A 12,596-nucleotide genomic window follows, 5' to 3' on the forward strand; every position below is an offset into this window, starting at 1 on the left:
GTGTTAGCAGCTAGTTCGCTACGTTCATCAACCCTGTTGGAAAAACCAGCATAGACCAGCACCAAGACCAGAACCACAACAAAACATATGCTGGTCTTGCTGGTGAGTCACTAGCAAGACCAGCATATGTTGTGTTTTGGTGCTGGTTTTTCCAGCAGGGAAGTTCTCTGACATTTTTAGTTTAATAAATAAACATCTCTGTTAAATTTAACGCACATTCTGCAGTCTGAAGAGGCTGCCGATAGGTGCTGCTTTCTGAGAGGCTCAGGGTCTGTTAGAGCTCTGCGCTAATGGTGTTAGCTGCTGAACAACAGACTCAGGGGCTGTTAGAGCTCTGCGCTAATGGTGTTAGCTGCTGAACAACAGACTCAGGGGCTGTTAGAGCTCTGCGCTAATGGTGTTAGCTGCTGAACAACAGACTCAGGGGCTGTTAGAGCTCTGCGCTAACGGTGTTAGCTGCTGAACAACAGACTCAGGGGCTGTTAGAGCTCTGCGCTAACGGTGTTAGCTGCTGAACAACAGACTCAGGGGCTGTTAGAGCTCTGCGCTAACGGTGTTAGCTGCTGAACAACAGACTCAGACACAGGTACGTAGGTAGACAGACAGCTAGCCTGTCCATTCACGTCACACAGGCTGACTAAAACAATCATCCGCCTGTGACTGACACTGTTACACAGTAACTGGAGTTTTTCTTTAATCTCTCAGATCGTTTGATTCATTGATTCATTAATGTATTGATTTCCGTTGGATGTTCAGAAAATTCCTCTCAAACTGTCTACTCACCGTCACATGTACATCAGGGTCGGACCTGCTTGTGTGTGTGTTTGTGTGTGTGTGTGAGTGTCTGCGTGTGCGTGTGGTTTCAGTGTTATTTAGAAAACATAAACGGACTTCAGTTCAGTCACTGAAGAGTAAATGTAATCAGATTACACACTGGACTGAAGCACTTCTTTTAACAAATATATTTATTGTTTTTTTGATGAATAACATTTAACGTCAAACTTTGCAGGAAAGAAAAGGAGAGAAAATTGGTGAGAAGTTTTCATTTTGGGGGAAAACTGAATGTTTGGAGGTCGAGAAGGAAATAAGTTTAGAGATGACAGTAAAATGATTTTAATAATACTAATGCAGCCAACATGGGGCAAACAGCCATCTGTTAATAGGTTCTATTACTGAGGCTATTATCGGGTCATAATTTGATGGCGGAGGCGGAGTGAGTCTTTCAGTTCCTTCAGAAAGAGAATATTAGATTTGGTGTTTTTCACCTGAAAACTCACTGAAGCAGCTGATCGGTCTGAGGAGGGTCGGCAGGCCTAGATTTAAAAAACAAACAAAACTTGGCTTTGACATATAGTTTACGTATGTTTAATTCTCGTTTTAGTTGAGATAATACCGCTCACATTCACACTTGAGATTTTGAGCCCTGTGTCGTAGTACAGACATTATAAATTCAAAACACACAAAACAGAAAATAATAATAAAGACCTGAAATAACTGGGTCTCCCCTTCACACGGCCCGACCACCACGCGGTCCGTCCACCACGCGGCCCGTCCACCTCGCGGTCCGTCCACCACGCGGCCCGTCCACCTCGCGGTCCGTCCACCACGCGGCCCGTCCACCACACGGCCCGTCCACCTCGCGGCCCGTCCACCACGCGGCCCGTCCACCACGCGGCCCGTCCACCACGCGGCCCGTCCACCTCGCGGTCCGTCCACCACGCGTCCGACCCAACCCTATTGAGCCGACCTATAGAGAGGAGCAGAGTACAGCAGTGTATCCGGTCACAGAAGACAATAGTACATTATATTCAAACCGTATGGGAAGAGACATAGTGGTTAACAAACCGCCCCTTCACTTTAGAACCTGGGCTGCAGAGATCCCATAATCACAGCTGGCAGCACATCTGTCTGTTCATTTGTCTGAGCAGAGCTGCATGTGGAATCCCTGCTTCATTCGTTTCTCTGAGCTGTTTGGTGGAAGTATTTAACTTAAAGGAGGATTGTCGGTCCACATTTACTGAGAGGGAATGCTCAGTCCTCTTTAATGAACGAACTGATTAAAGTAAATGCTGCCAATGTGTCCAGCTATACAAAATATGTTTATAAGTCCTTTCAAATGATATATATTCCCTTGATGTGGTTCTGTTCAGTCATGTAGTGTACCTCTCTTCCTGATGTGTATTCATGTCACAAAGAAATGATTCAGCCTCACATAGAGAGTCGAACGTGCATCTACATCCATCATGGAACATGCTGAAATCCAGTACCAGATGAGGAGCGTCATATTTATTCACTCTGGTTTTATCCTCAAAGTTTGAGAACTTCATGACGAGCGGTCCGGTTCTGGCAGCAGACGGGTCATCAGATCTATGCGGGCTCTTCGATGTGCTCATTTTCACATTCTGGACTCCACTTCTGTTATCAAGTGCGATGGTTTGGTCTTTGTCCGTCTTCGAGTAAGGACGCTGACAAACTGGTTTCAGATCAGTTCACTGACAGTTACAGTGTTTGTGGCTCTGTACTTCACCTCCAGCTGTTCATGGAGATTATCAGGTTCTGATCAGCAGAGAATCAACAACAGATGTTCCTCTGAACAGAACCAGAAACGTTCATCATGTCAGAACACAAGTCAGGCTAAAGACCAGATACCTGTCGAACCTTATCGAACCATTATTGATCTGTAATCAAGACCAGTGTGGATGTACTAATTAATAGATATACTGATGTATTGATTCATGTGTTGACAGCGTGTGTGTTGCGGTACAATGGATTCTCTCTGGTCTACATCCTCCTGCTGCTGCTGCTGCCACTGCTGCGTGAACCATCCACCTGCTCCACCTCAGGTACCAAAACTGATCAACACGGATCAATACTTCATCACTAACAGTGAAAACACATGACTGTATCTTTTAATGATCATCCTGTCCTCCTCTCCTCCTCCTGAGGATGTAAAGTCCTCCTCTCCTCCTCCTGAGGATGTAAAGTCCTCCTCTCCTCCTCCTGATGATATAAAGTCCTCCTCTCCTCCTCCTGATGATATAAAGTCCTCCTCTCCTCCTCCTGATGATATAAAGTCCTCCTCTCCTCCTGATGATATAAAGTCCTCCTCTCCTCCTCCTGATGATATAAAGTCCTCCTCTCCTCCTGATGATATAAAGTCCTCCTCTCCTCCTCCTGATGAGTAAAGTCCTCCTCTCCTCCTCCTGATGATATAAAGTCCTCCTCTCCTCCTGATGATATAAAGTCCTCCTCTCCTCCTCCTGATGATATAAAGTCCTCCTCTCCTCCTGATGATATAAAGTCCTCCTCTCCTCCTCCTGATGATATAAAGTCCTCCTCTCCTCCTCCTGATGATATAAAGTCCTCCTCTCCTCCTGAGGATATAAGTCCTCCTCTCCTCCTGATGATATGAAGTCCTCCTCTCCTCCTCCTGATGATATAAAGTCCTCCTCTCCCTCCTGATGATATAAAGTCCTCCTCTCCTCCTGATGATATAAAGTCCTCCTCTCCTCCTCCTGATGATATAAAGTCCTCCTCTCCTCCTCCTGATGATATAAAGTCCTCCCTCCTCCTCCTGATGATATAAAGTCCTCTCTCCTCCTGATGATATAAAGTCCTCCTCTCCTCCTGATGATATAAAGTCCTCCTCTCCCCTCCTGATGATATAAGTCCTCCTCTCCTCCTCCTGATGATATAAAGTCCTCCTCTCCTCCTCCTGATGATATAAAGTCCTCCTCTCCTCCTCCTGATGATATAAAGTCCTCCTCTCCTCCTCCTGATGATATAAAGTCCTCCTCTCCTCCTCCTGATGATATAAAGTCCTCCTCTCCTCCTCCTGATGATATAAAGTCCTCCTCTCCTCCTCCTGATGATATAAAGTCCTCCTCTCCTCCTCCTGATGATATGAAAGTCCTCCTCTCCTCCTCCTGATGATATAAAGTCCTCCTCTCCTCCTCCTGATGATATAAAGTCCTCCTCTCCTCCTCCTGATGATATAAAGTCCTCCTCTCCTCCTCCTGATGATATAAAGTCCTCCTCCTCCTCCTCCTGATGATATAAAGTCCTCCTCCTCCTCCTGATGATATAAAGTCCTCCTCTCCTCCTCCTGATGATATAAAGTCCTCCTCTCCTCCTCCTGATGATATAAAGTCTCCTCTCCTCCATGATGATAGCAATCCCTCCTTCTCCTCCTGATGATATAAAGTCCTCCTCTCCTCCTCCTGATGATATAAAGTCCTCCTCTCCTCCTCCTGATGATATAAAGTCCTCCTCTCCTCCTCCTGATGATATAAAGTCCTCCTCTCCTCCTCCTGATGATATAAAGTCCTCCTCTCCTCCTGATGATATAAGTCCTCCTCTCCTCCTCCTGATGATATAAAGTCCTCCTCTCCTCCTCCTGATGATATAAAGTCCTCCTCTCCTCCTCCTGATGATATAAAGTCCTCTCCTCCTCCTCCTGATGATATAAAGTCCTCCTCTCCTCCTGTTGATATAAAGTCCTCCTCTCCTCCTCCTGATGATATAAAGTCCTCTCCTCCTCCTCCTGATGATATAAAGTCCTCCTCTCCTCCTGATGATATAAAGTCCTCCTCTCCTCCTCCTGATGATATAAAGTCCTCCTCTCCTCCTCCTGATGATATAAAGTGAGGTGAAGTGTCGTAGTTCACAGAACAGTTCTGGAGCTTCACAGTAAAACAGTTTTGCAGCATTCTGCTAAATTCTTCTGTGATCAGTAGCTCCATTCACACTGCCGTTTTTGATGAGGGGATCCTGCGCAATTCTCCACCTCCGTCTCAGTGTGAATGTCTCGTGGCGGCAAGGGATAATTTTTTGCTCCGGCACTGGAGGTAGTATCAGAGGCGCAGAATTGGCGAACTGAACCAGTGTGAGCGGATAAGCCGGCTGTCTGTATCTAGAGCGTGTCGATCGTACAGTCTGATAACTGCACAGGTCCTTCACTCAACAAATACAGAGAAATGTCCCACAAAGCAACGTTACAGAACCAAACGACAATAACGTAGTAACTGTAACTGTCTTATATGAGGAAAAAAAATGCCACAGCTGTACATGACGAAGCGTCCGTCCTCCTGTCTGTCCTCCTGTCTGTCCTCCTGTCTGTCCTCCTGTCCGTCCTCCTGTCCGTCCTCCTGTCTGTCCTCCTGTCTGTCCTCCTGTCTGTCCTCCTGTCCGTCCTCCTGTCCGTCCTCCTGTCTGTCCTCCTGTCCTGTCCTCCTGTCTGTCCTCCTGTCTGTCCTCCTGTCCGTCCCTGTGTCGTCCTCCTGTCTGTCCTCCTGTCCGTCCTCCTGTCTGTCCTCCTGTCTGTCCTACCGACTCTTCGTCCCATTTCTGACGGTCTGTCACTGGAAGAAAACCTTGAAAACACACAGACGTCATCATCATGATGTGGACCGTCGCACCTCTTTATGTGTGAATTACACAGCGGTTCATCTTTAAGGTGGAGCTGCTCTGTGTGAATCACCAGACCAGATTTACACCTTTGTTAAGATGAAGTCTTCACTGAAGCTGAAGCAGTGTTAGCTGTTTTGTTCAGGGTGAACAAAACAGGATTTGAATTTTCAACCTGAGTAATAACATGTTGAGTCAACCAGAGCTTTCTAATCATATTAATAGTTTAATATGATAACAGAGGCAGAAGGAGAGTTTGAACTCTGCTGACGTCCTGCAGTCACTTCATGAAAATGATTTTAACACTTTTATTCTCTAAATCAACTTAAGAAGACTTCAAACAGACACTGACAACATGTTTGCGTGACGACATCATCATAATGACATCTTATTAAGTGATGATGTCACTTAATAAGATGTCATTACTGAATAAGTGATGATGTCATACCTGCTGTGGACTTGCTGTCACAGTGGAACGCAGTGACATTATTAACACCAGGAAATAGACCAGACCCAACCTGTCTGTCTTTGTCACACACACATACAGACACACACACATACACACACACACACACACACACACACACACACACACACACACAGGTCTCAGGTGATGACAGGATGTGAGTGTTTCCTGAGGGATCTTCCTGAGGAAACACAGAGAATAGAGGAGGGGTGGGGCCATGACATCACTTCCTGTGTTCTCGTAGTTTTTCTGAATGTGCAGGAAACAGAACAATCACTGCAGTTACAATGTTTATGGGTACATGTTTATATGACAGTGAACTGAAGTACAGTTGTACAGTTACACATTTCCTTCAGATATTTTTATCACCAACAGGAAGTACAGGGAAAACTACCAAAATAAGAGTCATGTTTCACCTTTTTCCTTCACTGTAATGCACCTGCAGGTGTGACTGACAACCGGTGAATCACCTGAACTGATGAAACATCTGTTTAACACTCTTCATGTTGATATCACTTCCTCTGTCTGCAGGTTTTCAAATTAAAGTCCAGTTTAACAGCGTTTTGTTTGTTTGCTAGGTAATACAAGTCGCTGTGTGACGGCGGTTTGTGTCTCGAGTTTCCTCTTCCTGTTATTGCAGTCCTTCTTCCAGCTGACCACTGCGACCCTTCAGCCAGAGAACAACTGTAAGTCACACCTGTCTGTCTACCTTGTCAGTCTCTCTACCCGTCTGGCTGTTTAACTGTCTGTCAGTGTTGGGCTGATGGCTGACCGTCATTGATAAATGATAAATGGACTTGCATGTCTAGCCTAGCACTAGGACTAGCACTTTTCCAGTCTTCGTAACACCTGTCACGTTCACACACACTATCACTGAGTCCTGAGCATCCACCAGGGAGTGCAGTGGAGTGGTGTGTCCCCTCAGAGTTGCCGTAGGGCAGACGTTGTTGTTGTTTGCGACGTTTTGTCTCGTTCATTATTTTCTTATTAAACCAGCTCAGACCGTGTGAGCTGCTGTTGGTGTGTTTCTTTCATTCAGCCCGTTGGTTTTTTGTGCGTTCTTAGCTTAGCTTCCTCAGTTTGTTGAGCCAGCTAACATTGTTTCAAGTTTCTGATGTGGCAAAGACATTTCCAAACCCAGTACAGGGGTGAGTTTCAGAGATGTGAGAGTTGATACACCTCCACACACTGCTGATGGGAGACAGTTTTCTGTTTGGACAATGTAAATTCAGTAGACACCAGCCAAAAATCTTCCTGTCAGTCTGTCTGTCAGTCTGTCTGTCTGTCTGTCTGTGTATTGATGACCTGTCTGTCTGCAGGTACGTCATGGCAGAAAGCTCTCGCTCAGCTCGGCCTGGTGAGGTAAACATGACATCGTGTGTGGACACAACTGATGGACGACTGTCTGTATTTACACACACACACACACACACACACACACACACAGTGAGGATCAAATGTCAGGTTGTTTTCTCATTGTTCTCTAAAGGGACAGAACATCATGACTCTTATTTTGGTAGTTTGTCTATACTGCCTGGTTGTTATGGAAACATTGAGTCATGTGGCCACAGTGTCAGGACGTTGACATGACTGGGTTCAGACACCGAGATAGAACATGTGTTCTGATCCATGAATTTTAATGTTCCAATAACATTTTAGAGAAGGGTTAGAAACTGAGAGAGAAAAGATTTAAGAGAGGTCATATTCTGCTAGAAGGAACGTTTCAGTGCAGGAGAAGGAACGTTTCAGTGCAGGAGAAGGAACGTTTCAGTGCAGGAGAAGGAACGTTTCAGAAGAGAAGGAACGTTTCAGAAGAGAAGGAATGTTTCAGAAGAGAAGGAACGTTTCAGAAGAGAAGGAATGTTTCAGAAGAGAAGGAACGTTTCAGAAGAGAAGGAACGTTTCAGAAGAGAAGGAATGTTTCAGAAGAGAAGGAACGTTTCAGAAGAGAAGGAATGTTTCAGAAGAGAAGGAACGTTTCAGAAGAGGAGAAGGAATGTTTTAGTGGAGGAGAAGGATTGTAGGAACCTCCTCCTCCTCAACAACAGGTCTGCAGTCAGTCTTTGATGTGATTCAGTAAAATTTTTACTGGGAACGGATACAGTGCGTGTGTGTGTGTGTGTGTGTGTGTGTGTGTGTGTGTGTGTGTGCGTGTGTGTGTGTGTGTGCGTGTGTGTGTGTGTGTGTGTGTGTGTGCGTGTGTGTGTGTGTGTGCGTGTGTGTGTGTGTGTGCGGTGGTGGGAGGTTCAGACAGTCGTCTCTCTGTCTGGACTACATGGCTCTGTAAACACCTACACACCAATAAACATACACACACACACACACACACAGCAGCAGCAGTCTGCAGCTCCTGAATCTTTTCATCTAAACAGAAATCATTCTGACTCTGAACCAGAATTTGAACCAGAACCTGAGTCTGAGTCTTAGTGACAGATGCAGTTCAGCAGAGCCGACACAGCAAACTTTAAACTCTAACTGTTCATTTCATTTATTTCTTCATTTTTTCATCAGTCTCATTTTTCTTTTCCTTCTTGACTTATTTTAAAATTGATTTTTTTCACTCAAGCTTAAACATTTTCACTTATCACCCAAAGAAATATCTTAATGCTGTCTGTCTGTCTGTCTGTCTGTCTGTCTGTCTGCATCAGTCTGACAGGAAGTGATGCTGGTTCAGCAGTGAGACAGGTGTTTCCAGATGTTGGTGTGCTGGTTGTTGGACTGCTGACCTGGAGGCTGATCGTAAGACTGAACGCTGACACACATACACAGGTATCACACAGACAAACACACACAGACAAACACACACACACACTAATTAAGCATGTGTAACCTTGTTAAGTCGTCTCCTCTTGTTTCTTAACAAAGTTTCCTGTCTATTAGTGTGTAACTCAGTAAGCTATTTATTAACAGTAATGTGGTTATGTGACTGCACCGGGACACACACACACAGACACACACATACACACATCCACATACACACACACACACACACACACACACACATACACACACACACACACACACACACACACACACACACACACACAGGGTTTAATGATTAGGTTTCAGGATCAATCAGTGTGTTAGTCGTCCTGTTGGAGTCTGTTAACATGAAACCAGACCAGCAGACAGCAGCAGTGACTGACCACCAGGACACCAGCTCTCCTCCCCCTCCTCCTGCTGCCTTGATATTTAATCAGCAGGGTTCTTCGAACAAGTTTCAGACTGAAAGATTCCTGATCTGCTAACACGTCTCCTCTCTCAGGTGACTTTGTGTCTTGGTAAATACACATCTGAGCAGATGAATATGACAAGCGGAGTCCCCCAGGGCTCCATTCTGGGGCTTCTACTATTCAACATTTACAGGTTTCCTCTGGCTCAGATAATGGAAATCAACAAAATATGTTACCATAGTTCTGCAAATGACACACAAACTTATATAACCATATCACCAGCAGACTAATCCTATACAAACACTGAGTAGATGTATTGAACAAATCAATGATTGGATGTGTCAAAGTTTTCTTTAGTTAAACAAAGATAAGACTGAAATAATTGTTTTTGGATCCGAGGAAGAACGACTAACAGTCTCTGCTCAGCTTCAGTCTGTAATGTTGGAAACTAAACCGTGCTAGAAACCTCGGTGTGATCATAGACTCAGACCAGAACTTAAGCAGCCACATTAAGACAGTTACAAAGTCAGCCTACTATCACCTGAAGAATATATCCAGGATTAAAGGACTTATGTCTCTGCAGGATTTGTAAAAACTTGTCCATACATTTGTCTTAAGCAGACCCGACTACTGTAACGGTGTCTTTACAGGACTCTTTAAAAATATCCATCAGACAGCTGCAGCTGATTTAGAACCGGCTACGAGTCCAAACAAGAACCAGAACAGTAGATGACATCACTCCAGTTCTAAGATCTTCACACTGGCTTCCTGTCAGTCAAAGAATAGAGTTCTACATCCTGCTGCTGGTTTAAAAGCACTGAATGGGTTCTGAAGCATCCAGAACCTCTGAGGTGGTCAGGTTCTGTTCTGCTGTCAGTCCCTGGAGTCAGAACCAAACATGGGAAGCAGCGTTCAGTTATTATGAAGCACAGATCAGAACAAACTCCCTGAAAACTGCAGCTCCACTCTGAAGACCTTTCAGTTCCACAGACTGCGCTGTGACTTCTTCGTCTCTTTTAAACCTTCTGTTGTAGATTATTTTACTATTTCCTGACTTGACTTGACTTTTAATGTTTTGTCATTGATGTCTTCCTGCTTGTTTTCAATGCCTTTTAATGTAATTATATGCCCCTGTAAAGCACTTTGAGTTGTCTTGTGTCTAAATTATGCTTCACAGATAAACTAGCCATTCTCCTCCACATTTTTCACCTGATGTTCAGGTGTTTGATTCCTGTCAGCTCTTATGATACATGGAAAGAGTTGTACTGTATATTCAAAGATTTATAACTGTTAGTAGAAACAGTCAGCCAGATGATTGTTTTTAATCTGTTTTTCTTTGGTAGCAGCGCGAGGAGGAAATCATTTTGCAGACTGATCTAATGTGAAAAGAATCTTCTGCACAACTTCAATCAGACTCCGTCACAGTTTATTCAGCGGATAATAAGTTATAGCATCAACGTCAGCCGGCAGTCATGAGTTGTGTCTTACAGGATCAGTCTGTGTGTTTTCAGCCACAGCAGGAGGAGCAGCAGCCGGAGGAGCTGATGTTTGAGGAGGACTCTGTTCTCGGAGAGGAGGAAGAGGAGGAGGAAGGCAGCAGAAACAAGGTTCTGGTTGAACTGGAGTTACTGGTTTGTAAAACCAGGCAGATGTTGGGAAGCATGATGACGACTGGACGAAAAGTCCTGCTGACGGCTCTACTGGGGATCACAGGTAAGCTAGAAAGTTACTAGAGTCATTTTGTAGGGCTGGACCAGAATCAGGGAGGACTGAGGAAGCATGTGCTACTAATCTCTCACTCTCTCATCTCCTCCCCTCCAGGTATCATCTTCCCCTCTCTCTCCTCCCTCCTCTACCTCCTCTGTTTCCAGGTGTTGTGTACATGGTGGGCATGGTCAGGTCAGGTCCCACCCCTCCTCTTCAGGTGTGTGTCTGTGATGTCACTGCTCTACTCCTCCTCTCACTTCCTACTCTTCTACTGCTACCAGCTGCCCTCGCTGCAGGAGTCATGGCCCCCCAACCACACCTCCACCAGGTAACACACCTGCACACCATGAAACACTTTTGATTGTGTCCTGCAGTGTGTTTGATGTTAGTACTGTTTGTTTCCTGCAGTGTGTTTGATGTTAGTACTGTTTGTTTCCTGCAGTGTGTTTGATGTTAGTACTGTTTGTTTCCTGCAGTGTGTTTGATGTTAGTACTGTTTGTTTCCTTCAGTGTGTTTGATGTTAGTACTGTTTGTTTCCTGCAGTATGTTTGATGTTAGTATTGATTGTTTCCTGCAGTGTGTTTGATGTTAGTACTGTTTGTTTCCTGCAGTGTGTTTGATGTTAGTACTGTTTGTTTCCTGCAGTGTGTTTGATGTTAGTACTGTTTGTTTCCTGCAGTGTGTTTGATGTTAGTACTGTTTGTTTCCTGCAGTGTGTTTGATGTTAGTACTGTTTGTTTCCTGCAGTATGTTTGATGTTAGTATTGATTGTTTCCTGCAGTGTGTTTGATGTTAGTACTGTTTGTTTCCTGCAGTGTGTTTGATGTTAGTACTGTTTGTTTCCTGCAGTGTGTTTGATGTTAGTACTGTTTGTTTCCTGCAGTGTGTTTGATGTTAGTATTGATTGTTTCCTGCAGTGTGTTTGATGTTAGTATTGATTGTTTCCTGCAGTGTGTTTGATGTTAGTATTGATTGTTTCCTGCAGTGTGTTTGATGTTAGTATTGATTGTTTCCTGCAGTGTGTTTGATGTTAGTATTGATTGTTTCCTGCAGTGTGTTTGATGTTAGTACTGTTTGTTTCCTGCAGTGTGTTTGATGTTAGTATTGATTGTTTCCTGCAGTGTGTTTGATGTTAATATTGATTGTTTCCTGCCGTGTGTTTGATGTTAGTACTGTTTGTTTCCTGCAGTGTGTTTGATGTTAGTATTGATTGTTTCCTGCAGTGTGTTTGGTGTTAGTACTGTTTGTTTCCTGCAGTGTGTTTGATGTTAGTATTGATTGTTTCCTGCAGTGTGTTTGATGTTAATATTGATTATTTCCTGCAGTGTGTTTGGTGTTAGTACTGTTTGTTTCCTGCAGTGTGTTTGATGTTAGTATTGATTGTTTCCTGCAGTGTGTTTGATGTTAGTATTGATTATTTCCTGCAGTGTGTTTGGTGTTAGTACTGTTTGTTTCCTGCAGTGTGTTTGATGTTAGTATTGATTGTTTCCTGCAGTGTGTTTGGCCTGGTCTCGGTGGTCTCGGTGGACTGTGCTACCCCCTGGAGGCTGCAGGTGAACTCTGAGCTCAGCTGGTTTCACTTTATCAGTCCCCTGATGCTGCTGCTGCTCTACAACACTGTGGCCGGTCTGTGGAGGAACCAGGTGATGTCACTGGCCCACCACTGGAGTGAACTATATATGCCATTTTGCAAACCCATCATAAACAGACAGGAACCAGAGCCGTGATCACATTAACTGCACATGTTGTTTCACATGCTGTTGATGTATTTATTGCTACAGGAACTAGGAATGCAAATGTTACACATTTTTACATTGTGTATTTTCTTACTGATGTTCATTAA

General features: G+C 44.4%; 1 protein-coding gene across 3 annotated transcripts in view; it reads left to right on the forward strand.

Moving 5' to 3' along the window:
* LOC115570193 (piezo-type mechanosensitive ion channel component 2-like) overlaps window positions 1-12,596 on the forward strand; it is a 60,299-nt gene that overhangs the window by 4,764 nt on the left and 42,939 nt on the right. For all 3 annotated transcript variants that reach the window (XR_003981719.1, XM_030398584.1, XM_030398585.1), the window contains exons 2-8: window positions 2,748-2,843; window positions 6,451-6,558; window positions 7,192-7,234; window positions 8,521-8,641; window positions 10,557-10,758; window positions 10,867-11,080; window positions 12,249-12,396. Coding sequence is in view for 2 of the 3 variants with exons in the window: in XM_030398584.1 (XP_030254444.1) it covers window positions 2,748-2,843; window positions 6,451-6,558; window positions 7,192-7,234; window positions 8,521-8,641; window positions 10,557-10,758; window positions 10,867-11,080; window positions 12,249-12,396 (932 nt within the window). In the remaining variant the exon portion in view is untranslated. The remainder of the gene's footprint in view (window positions 1-2,747; window positions 2,844-6,450; window positions 6,559-7,191; window positions 7,235-8,520; window positions 8,642-10,556; window positions 10,759-10,866; window positions 11,081-12,248; window positions 12,397-12,596) is intronic.

This window comes from Sparus aurata, chromosome 19 (genome assembly GCF_900880675.1).
Source record: "Sparus aurata chromosome 19, fSpaAur1.1, whole genome shotgun sequence".
NCBI lineage: Eukaryota > Metazoa > Chordata > Actinopteri > Spariformes > Sparidae > Sparus > Sparus aurata.